General features: G+C 40.3%; 1 protein-coding gene across 8 annotated transcripts in view; it reads left to right on the top strand.

Moving 5' to 3' along the window:
- Positions 1 to 25,764, top strand: part of LOC137331328 (transcription factor Dp-2-like) — a 152,900-nt gene extending 127,136 nt beyond the window's left edge. For 7 of the 8 annotated variants that reach the window (XM_067995050.1, XM_067995051.1, XM_067995049.1 and 4 more), the window contains 6 exons: positions 773 to 919; positions 8,381 to 8,449; positions 11,180 to 11,331; positions 12,940 to 13,106; positions 23,180 to 23,279; positions 23,524 to 25,764. In XM_067995050.1, coding sequence (XP_067851151.1) covers positions 773 to 919; positions 8,381 to 8,449; positions 11,180 to 11,331; positions 12,940 to 13,106; positions 23,180 to 23,279; positions 23,524 to 23,719 — 831 coding nt within the window. In that variant the 3' untranslated portion in view covers positions 23,720 to 25,764. The remainder of the gene's footprint in view (positions 1 to 772; positions 920 to 8,380; positions 8,450 to 11,179; positions 11,332 to 12,939; positions 13,107 to 23,179; positions 23,280 to 23,523) is intronic. The other variant, XM_067995054.1, reaches the window with a different exon arrangement.
- The last annotated feature ends 225 nt before the right edge of the window (positions 25,765 to 25,989 follow it).

A 25,989-nucleotide genomic window follows, 5' to 3' on the forward strand; every position in this document is an offset into this window, starting at 1 on the left:
GTTCAAATCCCTCCACAGTCTCGCCCCTTTCTATCGTTGTGACCTCTTCCAGCCCTACAATCCTATCAACAACTCTGTGGTCCTAAAATGCAGGCCTCTTGCGCATCCCCCATTCCCTTTGCCCCACCATTCGTGACCATGCCTTCAACTGTCTAGGTCCTAAGATCTGGAATTCCCTCACTAAGCCTTTACAACTCTCTCTCCTCCTTTAAAACCCACCTATTTCACCAAGCCGTTAGTCACCCCTCCTAATATATCTTCTTTGGCTCAGTGTGAATTCTTGTTTGATTACACTTCTGTGAAGCTCTTTGGGTCATTTTCTTATGTTGAAGGTGCTATATAAATGCAAGTATGCAAGTTGCAACAACAAGATCAGTTCGGTTTACTTCTATTTATCTGCCACTGTTGAGCGCTCTCCTCCCTAAAGGCACAGCTGAGAGCAAGAGCTTGCGATGTGGGACATCACAAGAGTACAACCTCTCTGTGGCAGACCACTTCAGCTGAGAATTTGTATAGCCTTTTTGTAGGGGTGCTTTGTTTAGAGAAATCATATGTAAAAAAAGTAATCAATTTGATTCATAGATTTTCAATTAAACTAGAGGTTTAAAACAGAATTTACCATTTCTTGATTGAAATTGTATTAACATTGTTAAATGTTGAAATATGGAGCAGCAGAATAAAACCTTAGAACTATTTTTTTTTGTTCCAAGCTCATGAGTAGACTTGAAGAAATTCTCATTAGAGTTGGTTTGTTTTGCACCTCCCTTTTCAGCAGGCATACGATCAAAAGAACATTCGGCGCCGTGTTTATGACGCACTTAACGTGCTGATGGCTATGAACATCATTTCCAAGGAGAAGAAAGAAATCCGATGGATTGGGCTTCCCACAAACTCTGCTCAGGAATTTCAGAATCTTGAGGTGATGTTATTGTAAACTGTGCTGAATCTTATCTTAACCTTATATCTGCTAGAAACATTACCATATGATGTGAGTATGCTAGTAGACTATCAAGTCAAACCATTGAGAACCTGGACAGTTGACTCAGACCAGGCTGCAAATTGGTTTAGATTATCATAGAGATACAAATTTTGTAGCTTGTCAAGTTTTAGTTTGACAATTTTTCACCTGATGTTTTGGTACCAGCTGTGGCTCAGTAGTAGCACTCTCACCTCTGAGTCAGAAGGCCGTGGGTTCAAACCCCACTCCAGAGACTTGAGCACATAATCTAGGCTGACATTCCAGTGCCGTACTGAGGGAGTGCTACACTGTTGGAGGAGACGTCTGCCCTCTCAGGTGAATATAAAAGATCCCATTACATTATTTCGAAGAAGATCAAGGGAGTTCTCCTGGCCAATATTTATCCCTCAACCAACATCACTAAAACAGAGGATCAGGTCATTATCTCATTGCTGTTTTGGTGTTTTTGCTGTGCACAAATTGGCTGCTGCGTTTCTTAGATTGCAACAGTGACTACACTTCAAAGTACCTCATTGGTTGTAAAGCACTTTGGGACGTCTTCAGATTGTGAAAGGCGCTATATAAATGCAAGTTCTTTCTTTTTTGTGCTTCAGATGTTTCTTCTAGTCCAGAATGCTTGCTTACCTTAGTTTTAATTCGTTAGCTTTTGCCTTTTCCTTCTCCCATTCCACTTTTTATTTTTCCCTCTTTTCTGGTTGATGTACATTATTCTACACCCAAGAATGCAGGCAGTCTACTTGCTGCCAAACCAATTCCATTGTTGATCTGTAATTAGCTGCTAAGAAAGTACAGGAGACTAGCCTGGCTTGACTCCATCTTTGATTCTAGCTTCTCTTTGTAAAGTGTCAGCCCTTTATTTATTTGGCCTCTGATGGCATTGCTGAAATTGAGAACTGCTTGTGTGGCGAATTGTGGGCATGATCCTGTGTCTTACCATTTCATTGCACAGTTGGGTGGCATATATTGTACTGTTTGACCAGGCTGCCATTGGTGGCCTATCTCTAATTGTTATCACTGTCTGTGCTGGGAAGAATTTTGTTATGATATCTAATAATTTAGGAACACATGAAAGTACAGGATGGAAAAAGATTCTGCAGTCCATCTTGCTGGTCCCAAAAACTGATACCTCTCAGTTGTTCGTGCTGTCAAATATCAATCCAATTCTCCCTTAAATGTTTCCATGCTATCAGCCTCCTTCAGCAGTCCATTCCACACATTCTCCTTCAGCAGTCCATTCACCAGTGTCTATGTAAGGTAGCTAAATCGAGGCTGCCTGTGCATCTTCCCATTTTTAAGCTTGAACCTATTTCCCCAGGTAACTTAGTAATTTTTTTTAACTTTGTTGCTTCCAATGCCACCATTTGATTTTATACAAAAGGAGGTGAAGCTTCCCCATAATGTTCCCTAAGAGTTGGAACTATCCTATAACCTATAGTAGTGATAGAACAGTTTCATTCTTGCAAAGAATTATGGGTAAACCTTATTTTCCTTTGCACAAAACTGACTTTCAACTTTAAGAGTTAGCAGCAGACATAATGGGGTCATGGAAGTGCTCAATTAAGACCAGATTAAAACAAAAGCATCACCGTATATGCCAACTGTCCAGATTTCACGCAGTCAGTGACCACAGTGTCCATTTTCTCCACATTTGTGATTAATAATTGAAGGTTTACATACAATTGAAGCAGTTTGCCCATTGGTGCCCAGGCGAGCACTTCAAGCCACTGGCTTTCGTACTGTGTCTTTGGATGCTGTTAGATCTCTTTGTGCTATTCCCTGACAGGGTAGGATCACCAGGCAATATTAGATTTCATTCAATTTGTGCAGTGACCCCTTCTGGGTCTTACGTGCAGAGGAATTTACTAGGGGCTATCTGCAAGACAGTGAGCAAGAGCGGCACCACTCAGTTACCAAGCTTGTTGACTGGAAAACTCAAGTGATAGGTACATTGGTATCAGAAGCATCCAAACTCGGTTGAAGATACAAGACCTCAAGAATTGCACCTCCAGTCTTTGCACTACTTTGGCATGTTCCTATAATATGTCGATATTGAACAGATTGCAAATGATGTCAGATTACATAATTTCATTCTTTATTTAATGTTCGGCTTCCACGTATAAAGTACCCACCCAGCCTATCCGTCATTCCTGTATCCAATGTGGCATGGCTTGAAGCTATTTCCTGTTATGTTATGTTTTGTTTCACTGCTCTGTTTTCCCAAATCTCAACACTTTTTCGGACAAAGAGATGATGATATTACCGAGAGCATGTCTTTTGTACAATGGACTACAGGAAGATCATATGGTTGATCAAGATGTAATTTTTTTCAAAGAGCAATTTTCCAAGTGATTTTCCTATATTGGATGGCAATCAACTCATTTCTGTATGTAGAATTTGAACGTCAAAGAATGATGAAGACCATACTGAAGGGAGAATTTTAACATTTTGTTCAGCTTTGAGGTTCTCTCCCTTAGGAAACCAGGCTTTATCTTTAACACTGTCAATAAAGTAATGATGATCTATAAATTACCCCTTTACCCCATATTTATGTGGTAATGTTCTTTTCTGTTGTTGATGCATCAATGCTTAATCCTCCAAAGTCTTTGGCTCTAGCATTGGAACAAGCAATTGTTTGTAGCACTCCTCACAGGGATGAAGATTGGAACCCACACGTTAACATCTTTGCTAAACTTGTGGGCAAAGCAATTTCAAATGAACATAGTGCTGTATAATTCAGTAGTCATTGTTCCCAGTGTTGTGAAGTCACTTTAGCTCATCAACTTCATGTATTGCTGAAACAGTGGTTATTACAGTGTAGTAATGTGTAAACAAAGTAAAGACAATTCAAAACCTATAACTTAAAATAATTCTCTACCACCAGGAAGGAGCTCCATCAGTACTAGTAGCTAGCAGACCAGTTTAAGTAATCCCATATTTAATAGTGGTTATTGAAGTGTATTAGCTCTGTCAAAGAGCTGGCATGGGCATGAAGGGCCGAATGGCTTCCTTCTCTGCTGTATCATTCTATGATTCTATAATCAGTGTGGAACTGCCGAAATGTAAATTTCTTGTGCTCTACCAAGCAGCTCCATCAGAGCCCGCGGCTTGGTTTTAATGCAAACTCACTGAACTGCTCCCTAGTGCCTGCCCCACTACCTGATGGATTTTCATTTGCATAATTTGGAGCACATCTACCAGGATCTTATACACAGTATGGGCTCGATTCTAAAAGTAAAAAAACGGGTGGGTTGGGGGGGGGCGTTGAAAATTGCCACCATTTCAGACCCGCCCCCAACCCGCCCATTTCTGGTTTTCACAGGGCAGGCCTCCATTTTTAACATTCCCCATTTCAACCCCGGTGGGGGGCCGGGATTCCCAGGCCTTCTGTTTTACGCCTCGTGAAAGGAGGCGTGAAGGCCTGAGACTGCAGGTTAAGGCACAGCTTGTAGGCCTGGAGGAGCAGGAGTGCTTCCCTGAGGCCCAACAAGCCTACCTGCACCGACCCGACCCCCCACCGATCGCAGACCCTGATCCTCCGACCGACCCTCGATGACCCCAGATCCTGCCCCTCACTGTGACTGACCCCTTGATCCCATCCCCCATGACTCGCGACCCCTATCTCTTCCCCCCCCCCCCCGATCCATGCAAACAAAGAGTCCTCTCCCTGGTTGGTTTCCCATTTGACTGAGACCAGCCTGTCAATCAGCCGATCAGTCGGACGGGAAACCGACAAAAAAGAAGACGTCCTTACGTCAAAATCGTATGGACGTCTGGGAAACCCATACTAATGGGTTTCCCAACCTCAAATTGACCCCGCCCCCTTCTGGGCTCCATTTGAAAATTGAGCCCCATGTGACAGACATCAGCCAATTGTGCAGTTACACTGCCCCACATATCTATCAGTTAGCATCAGCACTGTATCATCATATTGTTGCTACTAATAATCATAATGGAAAAGAAAATGTCATTAGCGCCATTGCAGGTTATTAATTGGAAATTGAGTGTCCTTATGTGACAAAGTAAATAGTTACTTTAGTCTCAACCAGTGCAGTGCAAAACATGAGAGGTTATCAGCTTATATTTCAACTTCAAAAATAATATATAAAACTCAATACATGTCATTTATTTTTCCTTTATATCTGTTCAGCGAAGGTTCTCCCATCTATTTGGGGCTGCTTAAATGGGCTGCAAGCAATAAAAATCCAACGCGAACCCTTAAATTAAAATTCAGTTTCAGTTGTCATTTGTCACTTTTACCCTGTTCTTGCCAATGCAGATTAAGATTGGGACAGCTGGATTTGCAATCAGTAAAATCAGAACACGTGCAGCTAGATACTGGGGTACCAGGCGTAGATACACCAACCACGTGCATCTCATGCCGACAATAAACATTTGGCTGCACTGTCTACTTCATCCATGCTTGAAACTGTTGGTCACCTTTTGCTAGTTTTTCTAAGTTGACGTGGATGCATCAAGAAAATAATGTGTGTACGCATAAAAGACAGAAGGTGAGTCATAAAATTAAAGAACAAGAGGAATATAAAGAACAAGCAAATAGATCAAATGTGAGAAAAAGATTCAGCCACGAAAAATAATAAAAGGAAAATAAAGCAAGAAAGGCAAAAAAAAGAGAGAAAGCATTTACTTCACACGTTGGATGTCAATATTTACCATTGCGCTTCACTGAAATCTAGGGACAGCCCTGGACTTCAGAATCCTGTTGATTTTTGGGTTTTCATTCCTATACCTAACTGAGCTGTATTTTTCCTGCTGACTTGGTACCATCAACTCTACTTAGCTGGCCCACATGGTAGTTCTAATGCTTAGAGACAAGAATGAGTTATGAGCATAGCTTCAATCGTCATTCAGGCAGGGAGAGATGAGGCTGCAAAGGGATTTGAACCTGGATATCATTTTTAAAATTGATGCTCTGAGCAGCAGAAAACCAGTGGAGATCAGCAAAGATTGGAGTGTGCAGTGAGAGGATTTTTGTGCAGGATAGGATTCAGTTGGCAGAGTCCTGGATGAGTAGGAGCTTGAGAGGCTAGTAAGGAGGCCGTTGGGAAAGGTCAAGTATGGACTTGACAGCGGCATGGATAAGGGTCTCTGGCAGTGAGAGTACAGTAGGGATGGACAAGGGCAATCTATCAGTTTCACAGCCTAGAGACACGAAAGCAAATTGTATTGTTTCTACTGCTGTCCTCGGTGAGATCAACTAACTTGGCACTGAAGAGTGATTGAATCTGGGACACTGAAGCATGGCCAGTTTGCACCAGTGCATGACATTAATACCTTTCAATTTTTTTTCTTCTGTTGTGTAATTTTTTTCCCCCTTTCAGTGCACATCACAAACTCGCAGCATAAAACATCACTTATGGAAATTGCTAATTAGTAGCCATATGGAGGCCTGTTCCTGGACAAGAATATCTTACTTAAAAACAGCAAGTTTGTGTTCAAAAAATGATTAAAAATACTTTCCAAGTACACCTCAAAAGGGTATATTTGAAACATGAACTAGAAATTGTTGATTATCATCTTAACAATTTCTCATATGTGCATGTTAGACATCTGCAGCACAGTTCTATTACACCAAATGGCGTGGGAGGGAATCTATAGCTGGCAAATGAAAAAGAGCAGTGATAAGAATTTAAACTGGATTCTGAATAAGCATCAGTGAACATAATTAAGACGAGGAAAATTACTTCAAAAGTCTGAAGTATGTGAATTGTACTTGAGATGCATTGGCTGCATCTGTCCGAATGTCCTTTTAAAGGGCTAATCGGCAAGGAGTGCCCAGCGGAGAAGTTAAACTCTATTGTAGTATTGATTAGTCCTTTGTTTTACTTTCTGGTGCATGTTCCATTAATTCAGCTCCTGGTTATCTAACAGAAAAGTTTCCGTCGCTGAGGACATTTAAGAACACTATCCTGAATGTTGCGGTAAATGGAATCTCTGCGTTTAATAATGTGAAAACAAATCATGGCAAAACTCTTAAACTTGCAGTGTTGCTGTTTTTAAATTGTGAATCAATAATTGCAGGTTAGAGTACATTTTAAAATTCAGATGAGCAGAAAAATTCTCAGGAAACATAAGAAGTGGCTCTTGCAGCTAGCAGATATTTCATGTAATTCCAACTAAGCCTATAAAACCTCTTAAATGTTCAAAAATAAGTTTTAAGAGTTACTGTGTGGAAGTATTTGCTCAGTTATGTTGATGTAAGATTTTTTTTTCCCCCACATTACTGCTCATAAATTCACTCACCTGGTAATGGCTAGGACTTTGAAATATTGATGAGACATTATGTTTGAGTTGCACTAGCAAGTTTGTTCCATCGGTATATTGAAATAGTGGAGGAAGAAAATGGTGCAATATTTACAAAAGATATAAGAATTGTCCTTCTCTGAAATATAGTCAATTTAATGTACCAGATTCCCACCCTCCTCCCCTCACAAATCTAATGTGGATAATAGGGAGTCCCGCATGTATGGACCATCTAGTTTTTTTTTTAAATCGTCTGGAAGTCAGCTAATCCTAATTTGAAGACCACCGTCTGCACTGCATTTATCAGGCTTATGATAAATAAGTGGGATATAATTCCTCAAATCCTTTCAATTTCTAAAGCTAACATCAGAATACTTTTGGAATGAAGTGCACCCAAAGACATTCTCTGCTGGACAGTATGGAACAGAACGCCACCGCATACCTCAAATGTTTGACCGTGGACCTTCAGTTACCACGTTGATTTGGCATCAGAGTCCCGTTCAGAGGAGGTATCGGTCCGTTTGTCTTCCATGCAACTTCAGTGGTTTGTTATGCATATGTAGTAGCGAGGGAGGAGAACCTTTTTGCGCTCATCATCTTGTGAAAGATGACTAGTCTTGGGCGTAGAACATCGTACGTCAGTATCAACACAAAGAGTTTTTAATTCATCACTAGGGAGCTGATCTCATTTTTGAGGCGACCATCTGCAACATATTCCTAAGTCTCATTTCCTGATGCTGATTGATTGGACTGTGAGCCAGGTCAAGTATACAGTGGGTTTGATCTACTTGAGGAACTCTCTCTAAATTGCCTCATAATATGCCTTAACTTTAACCTCTGAATAGCACTGCTTACTACACTGGCATCACATAACAATTTCTTGCAGTGGCTTCGCCAAATAAGATTGTCCAATTAGTACCAAATTTTAGGCAGTTCTGTGCTGTGCCTACTAGGAACTGGTTGAGAGTGCCAACCCCATTTCACTTAATACTCTTACAGATGGTGATGAGGGGAGACTTTCATTGTATCAACCTGGACTAGATTCAAACTGAAGCTCATGGGATCATGACACAGGTTCTAAACCACTGCTACCTAGTCACCTGTTACTTTGTGTTCTTATGGTAGCTGTTTAATTTTCAGGTGGAGAAACAGAGGCGATTAGAGCGAATTAAACAAAAGAGGGCTCAGCTTGAAGAATTGATACTGCAGGTAACAAACACATCTGTGTCCATATAAAACCTATTTAGTTGTTTGCCTGAATAATTACACCAATGGCACTTATGTTTGTCTTTGAAGTGCAATTAAGCCTTTGAACCCTTATAGTCAGAATAAAGATAAAGAGAGTAAATTAACATAGACCGGTTGTTGTGAGTAGTTATGTATCACATGAAGTAGATCTTACTGGAATAATGCATGATTGTGGAAGTTACATTACACAAATTTGGCAATTGACATGCAGCACAGCTATACATACCTCTTATTTGTTGGCTGTTAAAAATAAGACTATAATTATCCGTTGAAAGAAAAGTCCTGTAATTTATTTACATTGATAATATGGAGATTATAATTGCTTATGTTTATATCTCTTTAGCCCATTCGCTAAGTTGCTCTGTCCCATTCTTTCTAAACACTGCGTAGCATGTTCCACGATGGAGGGTATGGGAAGGGGGCCTGTTCTTGGCCTTCTGTCAGTGTTGCTTTTGGGCTAACCATGAGGCAATGTTTTAAAAACAAAAGTTACCTATTGATCAAGTTCCCTTTTTCTTCTTGTTCCCTTCCATCCTCCTCCCCGAGATGTGACATGCCTCCACTCATATCCTTCCCCAGATGGCGCTGCTGAAATTTGGAACCTGCTGTGTGAAATGAGGCTCAAATCATCAGTGTATTACCCTCCTTAAAACCCAAGCATTTGGTCATCCCTGCTAATATCTCCTTCTATTGCTTGGTGTCCATTTTTTTCCCTGTTACACCTCTGTGAAGCACTATGGGTTGTTTTTCTATGTTCAAAGTGCTTATATAAATGCAAGTTGTTATTCTTTTGATCCAATTGTGGCATTTTGTTACGAGGGGATTTGAATAGTTGAATTTGCTACTATAACTAAACATTTTTCAAAAAAAAATTATTTAAAAGGCAATATGCAGTTTACTGGTTGTGTCCTGCCACTGGTGCATTGTACAACTATATCGAATCATAGCACCAAATGGGATTTATTTCACCTCCTCCAACTTCATTATGAGCCAGTCAAATATTGAACTACAGTAAGAACTTGATCTAGCAAACTACCGTTCATTGCTTTGAAGTGTATTTCAACAATTAAAAGATGATATTGAAAACTTGTTTGTCCTTAGTCCTATTTTATAGCTTTGTTTTTTTACAAGAAGGTAGCTCAGTCATCCTTTTATAATTCAATTTAATGCTTCCAAAGAGATTTATTGCTGTCTAGAGCAAGATTCCTGATTTTTATTTCTTTAATTTTTGCTGGAAATTATTCCTTATTCAATTGAGATCTTTCGTCCAAGTCATTTTCCTTCTGTTTAAGACATTGCAACATGACCATACCTAACCAAGAGGGTTGGCTGGTTACCTGCACCCAAGCCTCTGGTAATGCTGTTGTTGGAGCCAGCCAGCTGGGTTATGAAGAGTTTTAATAATGAATAGGGAAAGACTATTCTCTCTGGTTGGGGACGCCATGATGAGGAGTCATCAATTTAAAATTGTCACTAAGAAAGTGAAGAGACCGACTAGAAAAAAATCATTTACATAGAAAGTTGTTGGAGCATAGAAAGATTTGCCTGGTAACTGGTTCCGTCACAGACCGTTGCATGTTTTATGCAAAAATTGATTAAATATTTCATGATGTGGAGATGCCGGTGATGGACTGGGGTGGACAAATGTAAGGAATCTTACAACACCAGGTTATAGTCCAACAGTTTTATTTGAAAATCACAAGCTTTTGGAGCTTACCTCCTTCGTCAGGTGAGTGAGTGAAGGGTTCTAAAATCGCATCCTTTTATAATTCAGTTTAATGCTTCCAAAGAGATTTATTGCTGTCCAGAGCAAGATTCCTGACTTTTAAGGATGCTATGCGATTTTAGAACCCGTCACTCACTCACCTGACGAAGGAGGTAAGCTCCGAAAGCTTGTTATTTTCAAATAAAACTGTTGGACTATAACCTGGTGTTGTAAGATTCCTTACATTAAATATTTCAAGCATAGGAAGATGCAGGGCTATGGGAAGAGAGCAAAGCAATAGGCATAGACCCAAAATGCCGAATAGCCTTCTTCTGTGCTATGGTTCTATGACGTGTCCACCTTTTGTCACCCTGGGAGAAGTTCCTGACTGCTGTTTGATACTTACCTTCTCCCCCTCCCCCATCCAAAAACAAATTTAGATTGTAACCTCACCATGTAGCAATTAGATGAGAAACTTGCATCCTTCCACTCTGGCATGGTGCAGGGACAACTGGGTAAAACCCACTATACAATTATATTAACTTGACTTGCTCAATCTACTGTATTTAAATTATCTCATCAGCTGATGTTTTCATAAAAATAGTGAGATATTGGAATATCTAAAACGCTTGCACAAAGCAGTTTTGATTGGTTGTGTAATGAATCACTGATTTCCAACTTTGTTCTAATTAATGCTTTTCATGCGTCAGTCATATGAATGCACACCAGGTTGTCTTTGTAAACCGCACATTCATTGAGCTATCTATGTTCCTTCTCTTTTGAACTGTCGTAATAACTATTTTGTGTAGCTTCCCTTTGATTTATTTCCTTTTATGTTTTTTTTTACCGTTTCTTATTCTAAAGGACAGTTTCTGTTTTGATTCCAATTTTTTTTTAAACTCCTGCCACTTTTTAATCTAGTTCTTCATTTATTTTTATTCTGTGGTTAAAATTTGAAACCTTTTTTTTCTGTTTCCTACTTACAGCAAATAGCATTCAAAAATCTAGTACAGAGGAATCGACAATCAGAGCAGCAGACACAGAGTGCCCCTGCACCAAACTCTACTATTCAGTTGCCTTTCATTATAGTCAACACCAGCAAACGAACGGTCATAGATTGCAGCATCTCCAGTGATAAGTGAGTATCCGTATTACGTAGAAAGCATTTGTCTTGAGTTAAGTTTCACCTCTTTAAAACTTAACCTGTTTGTTCTTATTACCTAACTTGTCTTACATGCCACATTGTTTGCAGCATATGTTGGAATGAAACAAGAAGTAGTTTCCTATGAGCAAAATAAGATAGAGGAGCGGCATAACAAGATCATAGATATGCTAGATATTGTTCATTAGATATGAGGATTTTTTGAATTGAGAAACCTATTCCCGTAGTTCAGGATATCACCAAGAATAGGAGACAAGACAAGCAAAATCAAGAAGTACTGATAAGGTCACATCAAACCTAGGTTTTAGAAGTCTGTAGATTGTAAAAGAGGGAGGACATTCTGCAGATGATAATGAGTTCCATAGTATCATGTGTTGCTGGTGAGTTATTTCACTGCCCAGGCCCACCAACAAGATGACTTCTCAAGTGATAGCGGGTCTTTGATGGAGAAAATTATGTCAGAAATGATTCTATCCCATCTGTGATGTGGCCACGTCAATCCTTACACTTCATTGTCTTGATTGGCCAAAAGGCAGCCCTTTGAGTTCGTTTTGAGCCAGTCAAGCCACTTTTTGAATTTGACTTCCATCTTGAAAATGGAAAGTGGAACTCTGGAGGCAGAAGAAAGCAGTTAAGCAAAAGTATTTAAAGTTGGTTGTATTTAAGAAAAAAAGTTGAATAGAATAGTTTACATTAGAAATTAATAATAAAAATAGAAGAGAGAATGGGGAGAAAGGGGAAGACAGGACGTGCAAAAGGAAAGTGTTAAAATGCATTTATTTAAAATTGTGTTTTAAATATTTATGTTGGTTATATATTTTTAATTTAAAAATTAAGCTATTTCTCACATTTGATTATTGAAGTGATATTATAGTATGTTTTAGTATCATTGTGTCAGCTGAAAACTTTAGAAAAAAAGAAAGTCTCAGGGGAGCTGGAATTTCCATGGACCTACGTCAGCCTAATGGTTGCCATGACAAGGTACCATTTTGGTGTTGCATTTATGTTATGAGTAATCTTTGACTGAATTGCATCAAATTCAATTAGTGGACAGATGTTGTCAAATTACCCGAGGTTTCTACACCAATTTGCAACTAGAATGATTGATACAAACATACAAAAATGACGGGCGGGAAAAGACCAGCTGGTCCATCAAGCCTGCCCCACGTTCATGATGCCTGGAGCATCATGACTAGACACTTCCTACCCCACCCCCACCCTGCATCCATGCAATCTCCTGGGAGAGGCATAAAACAAACACAAAAAAAACCCAGGGCCAATAAGAGAGAAAAAAAATCTTGGGAAATTCCTCTCCGACCCCCCCCCCCCCCCACCAATCAAAACCACTCCAGGAGATCACATTGACCATGCGCACGTTAACTGTTAATCCACTTACCTTTTATGACTAAGTATGACTAAAGACATTCTTTTTACCTGGTCATATGGAAATCTTTGGTCTGCTATATTCTCTTGTATATTACAGTACAAAAACAAATATTAATGAAAACTGAATAGATGTGATTTTGTAGCTAACTGCTCTATATATTTCATTTTTCATTATTTAACTTTTGCAAACTATCTTAGGTTTGAATATCTATTCAACTTTGACAACACCTTTGAGATTCATGATGATATTGAAGTACTGAAACGTATGGGAATGTCCTTTGGCTTGGAATCCGGTAAATGTACTCCAGAAAACCTGAAAACTGCGAACTCATTGGTGCCAAAAGTTTTGCAGCCCTATGTTGCAGGTGAGTAGCATGAAGGGATTATTTTTAGCCACCGTTGTGCAGCTTTAATATCTTGGAAGGTTATCATATCCCTTATATTTATTTGTCTTGCCGATTACCCCAATCTACAGTTGGAGTGAACTCATGCAATGCAACTGGCAATTTAGTTTTGTTACAATTTTTTAATAACCTCTGTGCTGATATTGTGCACTTTTGTCACATACTATTAGCAACAAGTAATTCTAATTCATCTACAACACATTTAAATGCAGATTAAAAATCCCTTTTACTCTGCTCCAGCAAGGTGCCTTAATACCAACCTCAGATGGTTGCCCTTCACTATACAACGGTGAGTCTTTCCATTACATACATGAGTCTCTCGATCAATGTGCAGAATTATTGTCAGCTTTCTGTTGTGGACCTTGCTTACTAGGAAATAGTTCACACACCCCCACACTGGGCTCACTTGGACCTATTGGAGAGAGGAGACTTTGATCAGCCTGGGCTTAATTCACACCCATGCTAATCGGGAAATATGTTGAGAATATTATATATTTCAGCTAAGAGCAGAATCAGCTTTCCAAATGAAATCTTGACAGTTAACGATATGGTCAATTCTATCTCTCGCTGAAATGGAAAGAATCACATGGTGTAACAACCCTGTAAAAATATTAAAATGTAATAATCATAAAAATAACAAGTATTGTAAATAAATGTTGTAGAGGAAAGTAAAATCTTTTTTAAAAAAAATTCTATTCACGGTGTGGTGTATGACTGATCTTCCTTTCATAATTGATTAGGCCATTTCACTCTCAAATATCTTTTTCTCAAATTGCACACCCACATATGTTCTCATATAACATTCCTTGTTCATACAGGAAGATCCTGCTTAATTTATCATTCTAATATTTCAGTTGAATCTCCCTCTCCCACTAGCTGTTTTAAATAATGGTTATAGTTTAATATGTTAGTGGAAATAATTGGCTTACAGAAAAGGTGTTTTGCTTTTAGTCTTGAGATTCAGGAGAACACTAAGTGTCTATGGTTGTGTTGCAAGAAAGAAAGAACTTGCATTTATATAGTGCCTTTCATGGCCTCGGGACATCCCAAAATGCTTTGCAGTCAACAAATTTATTTTTGAAGTGCTTTCACTATTGTTGAGGCAAACACAGCAGCCAGTTTGTGCACAGCAAGTTTGCATGAACAGCAAATGAGTGAATGACATGATAATCTAGGTTGAACAAGGAATATTGGGCAGGATACCAGGAGTATTCCTGCTGTTCTTCGAATAATGCTTTGGTATCTTTTACATCCGCCTAACAGGTAGACAGGGTCTCAATGTAATATTTCACCCAAAAGACGACACCGTAACTTACTAGTTGATTAGTTGGAAAGTGTGAACCTCGTCCCACCTTGGCAGTGCTAGTTTAGATTATTTATTTAAGTCCCTTTCGAATTTCCTTAGAGAGTGAAAATCTATCCCAAGCAGGTGTAGTTCTGAAAAATTTGCAACCTAAATGATCTTAATTTGTTGTAATACATGGGACTAGGCAAACCGAGCCTCCATTTACGGTGACAAACAGCTGACTAATTGTTCAGGAAGAAATGACCTCTTTCAGAATAAACAAATATGCCAGCTCATCACATCATGCAGATGACAAGGCACAAAAATATTCCGAGCAATAATGTTCAATCCTAAATTAAAACAACACCAAATGAAAACACTCCTGATTTTTAGCTAGGCTATAGCAAAAAAAAAACACAAATAGGAAGTATGTTGAACAACATGAGGATATGCAAATTACCCAGGAGTGATTTGTATTTGAAGTAGATCAGGCTACCTGTTATGGTCACTATGACATATTGGGCCTTATGTACTTGAAGTGCCTGGTGACATAGTTTGCCAATTTTTACCTTTTCCAAAATAAAAGGTTCCCCTTCATCTTTTGAAGGTGGTGATTCATGCTGGGGTATGAGGTAGGTTCCGTTGGCCCGCTGGATCTTCACCCAAGCAACCATATTTCATGTGTGAGCCCAGACAGTTTTTAAACGTAGTGTGCATCACAGCCAAGGCAAATCATGTCCTTGCCTAATGGTGACATTTCAGCAGTGGCATTGAGCAGAACCCTTGGCTTATATTTCCTCCTTCTATGCTATATATAAATTGAGACCAGTTGTATATGAGACCAGACCAGGGATTAAACCTTAGACCTCCATTGTCTTTACGGCTCAGTATGCCGTCACTTGATGCATTTACTGAATCACTACTGAAGAAATATAAATCTTTCCTCAGTGACCAAAATAATGACAATGAAATTTGGTGCATAGTCATATGCTGGGCAGTAAGTGGGATAGGTTTATAAGCTAGGCTGTAGACCAGGATTATAATTGTATTAGCTAACAGCATTCTACCGAAAGGTAGTAATCTGTTTTTCAATGGCAGTGTATACACAATTACATGCATTGTACTAATTTACTGTTATCTTAAACTCAGTTTTAGGTGTCAACTTTGGCTCACTCTCACCTTGTGAGTCAGTAGGTTGTGGGTTCAAGTTGTATTCCAGGGACAAGCACATAATCTAGGCTGACACTTCAGTGCAATACTGAGGGAGTAGCGCACTGGCAGAGGTGCCGTGTTTTGGATGAGATGTTAAACCGAGGTCCGTTTACCCCCTCGGGTGGACGTGAAAGATCCTGTTGCACTATTTGAAGAAGAGTTCTCCCCAGTGTCCTGGACAACATTTCTCCCTCAACCAACAACACTAAAACAGATTATCTGATCATGAATCTCATTGCTGTTTGTGGGACCTTGCTGTGCACAAATTGGCTGCTGCATTTCCGTACATTACAACGATGACCAAACTTCAAAAGTACTTCATTGGCTATGAAGTGCTTTGGGGCATTCTGAGGTTGTGAAAGGCACCATTTAAGTGTATGTTTCTTCTTTCTTCAGCTATATTCTGTTGATAAACGGACAAATTTAATGCTATTCTTGGACGTAAAGAATTGTGTATTGAGTGAATGAAAATCATGCGCTGCTGAGGGCGTACATTTATTGGGTGTGTAGAGGCAGAGAACTCATGGTTAAATCAAATTCTGTATGACCTATTGTCCATAGCTTAGGGAAATTACGTTTTAAAAATATGTCTGTTATAATTGAACAACTGGTCTATTAAAAGTATTATTCTCCTTCTCCCTAAAAGGTCTGGGAAACAAAAGTACTGCAGTAGTAAATTCTGTTGTGACATTGTCAGCTTCAATAGCCATTTGCCTTTAAATAGATCCCATCACTGCTGAATGCTCTTTTTAAACTCGCCTGGCTCATACTGCATCAGTGCGTTGAGGCAATTCTTTTTCCTCGAATTGTGATGGCACCCCATTTATTGCCTTTTGAACCGGTTTGCAAATTTGAAAAGGCTGACCTAACTCCTAACCCGACACCCCTTTTACTCACAGGCCACTGCTGAAATGCAGTATTCCTGATATATAATTTAAGGCTGACAAGAGGATATGTAATTATCATCTGTATCACTTCTCTCGGTCAGTTTATTCTGTTAACACTGCATCTATTTCACTAGAATTTTATATTTTGCTTTTTTTCGCGGGGGTGGGGTAAAGAGTCCCTGAGCATGTAATTGCCAACTAGAAAAAGGAGATACTAAGAGAAATTCAAAGCTTTGTCGAAAACCTTTTTGTTCCATTAAGGTAGGGGGTCAAGGAAAAGAGGATATTTAGTTCCAGCAGCCCTGGTAGTTACCATGGCAACTCTTAGTAACCCATTCCCAATTGACATTCAGAGAGCGTTCTTTAAGGTTCTGTACTTTCCTTCTGAATTTATTATCATTTATTCAGTGCCTGCTGCAAGCTACTGGACTCAGTTTTTGTAGGAAAAATTCATGGAGCTATTGTAATAGATCTGTGAGAAAACCAGCCCACTTAGAAGAACAAATGTTTCAGGGTGTGTCTACAGGCAAGTTAGATCCAACAGTAATATTGTAGGGAGCTGTATGCATTTTGTTATCATGATTGTAGGTTAATTAGGATTTGGAACAGTTCTCAAGAAATCAAACAAGTTCTGTTGTGATAACAAACCGGGTATTAACTTCTACAAATGTAGAACGATCAAGAGTGTACTTAATATTGCAGGACCATTTCCAGTAGAAACTGTTCCAAAATGTGTGAAAGGCTGGTGTTGTTCTGAATTCATCCCGTTCCCTTTGTGGGGTGGATTAAGAGCATGGCAGCATCATCGATGTAATTCAATTGCCCATACAGCAGTGGTTATCATAGAATCTTACAGCACAGAAGGAGGCCACTCAGAGCATCAAGCCTGTGCCGGCTCTTTGCAAGAGCTATCTAATTAGTCCCACTCCCCTGCTCTTTTCCCATAGCCCTGCAGATTTTTCCTTTCAAGTATATATCCAATTCTCTTTTGAAAGTTACTGTTGAATCTTCTTACACCAACTTTTCAGGCTGTGCATTCCCGATCTAAACAACTCGCTGCGTAAAAGAAATTCTCCTCATCTCCCCTCTGGTTCTTTTGCCAATTATCTTACTTACCTCTATTAAATCTCCCCTTAACCTCCTCTGTTCTAAGGAGAACGATTTCAGATTCTCTAGTCTCTCCATATAACTGAAGTCCCTCATCCCTGGTATCATTCTGGTAAATCTCTTCTGCTCCCTCACCAAAGCCTTGACATCCTGCCTAAAGTGTGGTGCCCAGAATTGGATGCAATACTCGAGCTGAAGCCTAACCAGTGATTAATAAAGGTTTAGCAGAACCTAGTTGTTCCAACGTCAAACCATTTGCGAATATAATATACAGTATGGGCCTTTCTCCATGTTGGGGGAAGGAAGTAGTGCATACGGAACAATAATGTTATATTTTTATAAAGGCATTTCTGGCCTATAGGAAGAGCTTAGCTTACCCCCGACTAGCCATATTTACTGTTGGTGGCAACTACTTCAATAGGCCTTATAGCCTCATTCATATTACAACACTCTCTGAATAATTAATAGCACTTCACAAAGAATTGCTGTTAGTTATGTTTCTTAATTCAAATTATTGGATAATTCAATTTTTTTTAGCACAAAAATGACCTTATACCAGTTATACCTTGGTACTGAAATGCCAGTTCTCAGCTGAAGAGGTGCTGCATGTTATGTGTGAAAATAATGTTGCTTGCTGAGATTGTAAAATTCAGGTTATATTATACACAGAATTGCTGAAAGGCTTCACCTAGTTTGATGATTTTTTAAAAAATGAGTCATAGTGTTTTAGCGCGCCCATGATTCCCCAATCTGAGGGCACACGCTGAAACTGTTGGATTGAGGCTAGATTGTTCTTCACGGGGTGGAAACCAGAGGGTGAATCATCCCCGCCGACTTTTCATGCACTTCTTTGCAGTCAGAGTGTTGTCATTAGGATTTCAGTAAACCATAATAATCGGCTTGTGAAATTGTCATGCCATGTCTACATCAACTATGATAACAGCGGGGTACAATTTTATGATTTAAAAGAATTTTATCCCTCCAAACTTGGTTCTATCTAGCGAGAGCATCTTGAGCTCTGTAACATTAAAGTGAAGGACTGGTGGTGACGGGTCTGTCACTGGTTTTGGTCGTGGTGGGCGGAATATAGAATCATAGAAGTTACAACATGGAAACAGGCCCTTCGGCCCAACATGTCCATGTCGCCCAGTTTATACCACTAAGCTAGTCCCAATTGCCTGCACTTGGCCCATATCCCTCGATACCCATCTTACCCATGTAACTGTCCAAATGCTTTTTAAAAGACAAAATTGTACCCGCCTCTACTACTGCCTCTGGCAGCTCGTTCCAGACACTCACCACCCTTTGAGTGAAAAAATTGCCCCTCTGGACCCTTTTGTATCTCTCCCCTCTCACCTTAAATCTATGCCCCCTCGTTATAGACTCCCCTACCTTTGGGAAAAGATTTTGACTATCGACCTTATCTATGCCCCTCATTATTTTATAGACTTCTATAAGATCTCCCCTTAACCTCCTACTCTCCAGGGAAAAAAGTCCCAGTCTGTCTAACCTCTCCCTGTAAGTCAAACCATCAAGTCCCGGTAGCATCCTAGTAAATCTTTTCTGCACTCTTTCTAGTTTAATAATATCCTTTCTATAATAGGGTGACCAGAACTGTACACAGTACTCCAAGTGTGGCCTCACCAATGCCCTGTACAACTTCAACAAGACATCCCAACTCCTGCATTCAATGTTCTGACCAATGAAACCAAGCATGCTGAATGCCTTCTTCACCACCCTATCCACCTGTGACTCCACTTTCAAGGAGCTATGAATCTGTACTCCCAGATCTCTTTGTTCTATAACTCTCCCCAACGCCCTACCATTAACGGAGTAGGTCCTGGCCCGATTCGATCTACCAAAATGCATCACCTCACATTTATCTAAATTAAACTCCATCTGCCATTCATCGGCCCACTGGCCCAATTTATCAAGATCCCGTTGCAATCCTAGATAACCTTCTTCACTGTCCACAATGCCACCAATCTTGGTGTCATCTGCAAACTTACTAACCTTGCCTCCTAAATTCTCATCCAAATCATTAATATAAATAACAAATAACAGCGGACCCAGCACCGATCCCTGAGGCACACCGCTGGACACAGACATCCAGTTTGAAAAACAACCCTCTACAACCACCCTCTGTCTTCTGTTGTCAAGCCAATTTTGTATCCAATTGGCTACCTCACCTTGGATCCCATGAGATTTAACCTTATGTAACAACCTACCATGCGGTACCTTGTCAAATGCTTTGCTGAAGTCCATGTAGACCACGTCTACTGCACAGCCCTCATCTATCTTCTTGGTTACCCCTTCAAAAAACTCAATCAAATTCGTGAGACATGATTTTCCTCTCACAAAACCATGCTGACTGTTCCTAATTAGTCCCTGCCTCTCCAAATGCCTGTAGATTCTGTCCCTCAGAATACCCTCTAACAACTTACCCACTATAGATGTCAGGCTCACTGGTCTGTAGTTCCCAGGCTTTTCCCTGCCGCCCTTCTTAAACAAAGGCACAACATTTGCTACCCTCCAATCTTCAGGCACCTCACCTGTAGCGGTGGATGATTCAAATATCTCTGCTCGGGGACCCGCAATTTCCTCCCTAACCTCCCATAACGTCCTGGGATACATTTCATCAGGTCCCGGAGATTTATCTACCTTGATGCACGTTAAGACTTCCAGCACCTCCCTCTCTGTAATATGTACACTCCTCAAGACATCACTATTTATTTCCCCAAGCTCCCTAACATCCATGCCTTTCTCAACCGTAAATACCGATGTGAAATATTCATTCAGGATCTCACCCATCTCTTGTGGTTCCGCACATAGATGACCTTGTTGATCCTTAAGAGGCCCTACTCTCTCCCTAGTTACCCTTTTGCCCTTTATGTATTTGTAGAAGCTCTTTGGATTCACCTTTGCCTGATCTGCCAAAGCAATCTCATATCCCCTTTTTGCCCTCCTGATTTCTCTCTTAACTCTACTCCGGCAATCTCTATACTCTTCAAGGGATCCACTTGATCCCAGCTGCCTATGCATGTCATATGCCTCCTTCTTCTTTTTGACTAGTGCCTCAATCTCCCGAGTCATCCAAGGTTCCCTACTTCTACCAGCCTTGCCCTTCACTTTATAAGGAATGTGCTTACCCTGAACCCTGGTTAACACACTTTTGAAAGCCTCCCACTTACCAGATGTCCCTTTGCCTGCCAACAGACTCTCCCAATCAACTTCTGAAAGTTCCTGTCTAATACCATCAAAATTGGCCTTTCCCCAATTTAGAATTTTAACTTTTGGGCCAGTCCTATCCTTCTCCATAGCTATCTTAAAACTAATGGAATTATGATCACTGGTCCCAAAGTGATCCCTCACTAACACTTCTGTCACCTGCCCTTCCTTATTTCCCAAGAGGAGGTCAAGTTTTGCCCCCTCTCTAGTCGGGCCATCCACATACTGAATGAGAAATTCCTCCTGAATACACTCAACAAATTTCTCTCCATCCAAGCCCCTAATGCTATGGCTGTCCCAGTCAATGTTGGGAAAGTTAAAGTCCCCTACTATTACCACCCTATTTTTCTTGCAGCTGTCTGTAATCTCCTTACATATTTGCTCCTCAATTTCCCGTTGACTATTTGGGGGTCTGTAGTACAATCCTATCAAAGTGATCTCTCCCTTCTTATTTTTCAGTTCTACCCATATAGACTCAGTGGGCGAACCCTCGGATATATCCCCTCTCACTACTGCCGTGATCTTCTCCCTAATCAAGAACGCAACTCCCCCTCCTCTCTTACCTCCTGCTCTATCTTTCCTATAGCATCTGTACCCTGGAACATTGAGCTGCCAGTCCTGCCCCTCCCTTAGCCATGTTTCAGTAATAGCTATAACATCCCAGTCCCATGTACCCATCCATGGGATGGGTGAAGAATTGCAAGAATCGCACACTAAGGGCATTGACACAACATTAAAGTTTATTGGTTTGTGCAGTTTTTCTTGTAGCCAATTATATCTGTGTGCTAATTAAAATAAATGCAAAGTTGCATTGGCAAGGGCCTGGGAGCAGGTAACCAGTTCAGTGTCTCCGATATGATGCATTGCATCATGCCCATATTTGCAAAAGTGCCCTTAATGTGTGCCACAATTGCTTTATCCTTCACTTTGTGCATTGCTAAACTGGCATTGAGACTCCAGAGTAAGGGCGCAACGTGACTCCAAAGCAAAGTGGAATGAGACTTCTTGAGAGGGTAGTTTCATGCTACTTTGACTTGAGACTGCATGGATTTAATTCCAGTGTGGTGAATGACATGATTTACAAAATGCACAGGGGGTCTGTTGAACTATCTGAGCACTTGGTAAATCCACATAACCTCAATTAAATATTTATAGACAGAGATTTTCCCACTGTGCTGTCTAAATATTTAACTGTAGAGAGAGAGCTCAACTCGCACCTGTATCCAGGCATGTGAACAGCCTTCTCCTGGGCAAGACTGTTATTGTTTCAGCCACTTCTGCCTGGCTAGAATCTGAATTACTGCTACTGGTCTTAGATTCGTAGCAGCAGTGTAAATGCACCCTTAGAGAGATCTCTGTTTATACCTATTAGCTGCTATGGAACCCTGGTAACCTGGTGTCAGCCTTGGCTCAGTGGTAGCTCTCTTTCCTCTGACTCAGAAGGTTGTGGGTTCAAGCCGCACTCCAGAGATTTGAGTACATTATCTAGACTGATATTTCATTGCAATGCAGAAGGAGTACTGCATTGTCCGAGGTGCCGTCTTTCAATTGAGTCGTAAACATAGCCCTTTCTGCCTGCTGCGGTGGATGTAAAAGATCCCATGGCATTATTTGAAGAAGATTATGGGAGTTGTTCCTGTGTCCTGGCTAACATTTTCCTTTGGCAGCACCTCCCAAACCCATAACCTCCACCACCCAGAAGGACAAGGGCAGCAAGTACATGGGAACAACCTCCAAGTTCCACACCAAGTCACACACCATCCTGACTTGGACATGTATCGCCGTTCCTTCATTGCCACTGGGTTAAAATGCTGGAACTCCCAACCTAACAGCTTTGTGGGAGCACCTTCACCGCACTGACTGCAACGGTTCAAGAAGAAAGCCCACCACCACCTTCCCAAGTGCAACTAGGGATGGGCAATAAATGCCGGCCTTGCCAGCGACGCCCACATTCTGAGAATTAATAATAATTAAAAAAATTATCCCTCAACCAACACCAATAGTAGTAGATTATCTGGTCATTTATCTCATTGCTGTTTATGGGACCTTGCTGTGTGCAAATTGGCTGCTGTGTTTAGCTTATATTGCAACATTGGCTGTAAAGTGCTTTGGGAAGTCCTGAGGCCATGAAAGGTGCTATATAAATGCAAGTGTTTTCCTTTCAGCAGCATATCATGGTGGAATGAAATGGAAACATGACAACAGAACTTGCATTGATTGCTCTCGTGTTGATTTTTGCAATGTAGGCATTGATGCGACACCTACTGCATTTTTCTTGATATTGAATTGTGGCTTAGCTGTTCTTTTTCTGATAGAAATGGCTGAAGGATCATCCTGGGCAAACAGGGAAGTGCCTACAGATCTAATGCAGACTGCCTCAGCTTTATCGACAACTGGCTCTATTTCTCAATCAAGGTAAAATTACTCACAAGCTAAACTATTATAATTTCTACAAGTGTTTCTGTACTCTTGGCAGTCAGCAGTTGTGAGAAATTTGTCCTTATTACAATTTCTTCTGTGTGCAGATTGTTAAAATGCTACCAAATATACAACAAAAAAAAGGCATTTAACTTGCTGCCCGGGCGTAAAACTGGCAGATTATTGAAATTTATTATTGATGTGCTGTATGAGTGTTCAGTTTCCCATTTCTAACCAACAGTATAAATCCCGGATTATCTTTGGATGTAGAAGTTGCCTTAGCAACTGGACAGTTTCTTGCTCCAGAGAGTCGCCACTCAAGCAGCGTTGCATCACACTATGAATCACGAGGTGAGACACCATGCTCATTTAATGATGATGATGAAGAAGATGAGGATGATGAAGATGACTGCTCTTCCCTTGTCGAAGGAGAGTAAAGAGAGTGCTGGCATACTTCTCAAGCTGCTCACGTGTGCTTTTTATTAAGCTGTACTGTACTATGTGTCACCATCCACTCTTGTCATCTTTGTGACTGACCCTTGCAGACTGAAAGCTGAGGGGGAGAGAAATAAACAGTAATTCTGTGTGAATGTACAGAATCCTGTGATGCAGCTTCTAGTCTGTTGCTACACATTATCAGATCCAGTTAAAAATGATCCAAAGCTCATTGGCTGGCACAGTTTTAATAGCTGCTATTCTTTTTTTTTGTTGTTCTGGTTTGTTTTTGCTTCCACTCTCCCCCTTACTCCTCCTATCTTTTGGAAGCCTGCGAGGTAGACAACCTGGTTGTTTCACTGTTGGTGTTATAAATGTATCTTGTGCTTGTATGAGTGACTTTTGGATTTAGGGTATGTTGAGGCAAAAAAATTGCCTTTGGTTACTTTACAGTTTTTACATGGTGAGGGAAGTGGCACGATTGGAGTCCATTGAGATTTTGGGTTCCTGGCTGGGAAGTATCTAGAACACTTCCTATCTAAAATTATGGGTTTGCCCAGTTCTAAAGCAAGGGAGTTCCAAAGAAATACCTAGCTCTGATGTTAATGGAAGCTAATATATGACATTTATTTAGAAAGAATTTTTCTTTCTAAAAATGTAATGAGTAATAATAATTTTGTAGTCTTAAATTCACTTGTGTGAATGGTATTTTTTGTGACTGTTGAGCAACAAATCAAATGTAACATTCCTCAACGATGACATCCTTCCAGAAACTGAGGAGAATGAGTCCAAACTGCTGATCAAGCCACTTACTTCACACACAAAAAAGATCAGCAGCGTAATGTAATACTTTTTCTGCTCCAGTGGCACTACGAACTTATCCAGTGAGTAGTTTAGCCATGCAGATTGGGAAGGTGCCAGGCATGACCCACCAGAATTAGCTAATCTTAGGGTCATTCAGTTGACCTTCGGTCAGCCTGGATTAGAGAGAGGATTGCCCGGGGTTCCTGCTCCTGATCGTGATGCAGCAGCTTCCAGTTAAGTGTGCTTGTTTGGAGGTCAGACGAGAGCAGGATCAGTCTAGCAGTCATGTGCCCCCATAGTCAAATAATCTACCAACACTCAGTTGTCAATGGTCATATGAGAATAATGATCACTTGGGTGAGGTACCAAGGAGTGACTAAGGCCCGTGGAACTGTGGCCGAGCAAGGAGACAACATTTTCAGGAGATGAGGGGAAAGGAGAAAATTATATTTAAAAAAAAATCACTTCTGTTCTGATTTTCAACTTTTGTACATTGACTTTTTTTTATAATATCTTGGCAAATGCTGTCATCTATTTCCCTTTCCATCGTATTTCCTGATATAATTTTTACTGTTTTTGGTCAGCCCCTAACTCCCTTCTTTTATAAAGGGGTAATGTCAGATAAAAATGTATGCTATGTCTAGAGCAACAGACAGAATAGTTACTGAAATTCAATAATTTATGACCATGCTTTCACACACCAACCTCTCCTTTCAAAGTCTGTCCATCTGCAGATATAAACCTTTATGAACTCATTGGGGGTGAAATTGATCTTGGGCAGTAGTGCCAAATGGGCGATAGCGAATCGGCCGCCTGTTTACATCCCACCCAATTTTCTTTTCCGTTGACTTCAAAACGGCCGGGGTGTAAAACGGGCGGCCGATTTGCTATTGTCTATTTGACACTATCGTCCAAGACCAATTTCATCCCCATTGTGTTTTTGTAAATAATTAGCCATGTTATTAATTTTTCATTCAAGTTTTATATCCACTTTGTAGAAATATGTTCACTGTGTATATATATATAAAACATTCTTCTGTTGTGCTGCAAGTGGGATGTTAAGATATACCTTTTGGTATGGTTTAAAACAAGGGCATCATTGTTGAATGTGCTGATGATCATACCTGCATGGCCTTTGGTGATGGCGCAGCTACCTGCTTCCTGTGTTATCAGGGCAGAATATTTCCACAATAAACTAAAAAATTTGTATTGTAGAACATGGAATAAAATAATTTAAAGACAATCATGTGGGAACTGACTGAACTACTTCAAACATGTAAAGCTTCAACATGTTTAGCTATAATGCATATTGAGAAATTATGGGGGATATTGCTTTCCTGTGGGAAAAGGTTATGTTCTACTCTGTTCACAAATAAACTTATAATGAACAACAGTGGGGCTGGTGTTACAGCATCTGCTGCAGCAGCATGAATGGGAGGATGCAGGTACAGTCTCCCTTTGCTTTTCT

The sequence above is a fragment of the Heptranchias perlo genome, chromosome 13, assembly GCF_035084215.1.
Source record: "Heptranchias perlo isolate sHepPer1 chromosome 13, sHepPer1.hap1, whole genome shotgun sequence".
NCBI lineage: Eukaryota > Metazoa > Chordata > Chondrichthyes > Hexanchiformes > Hexanchidae > Heptranchias > Heptranchias perlo.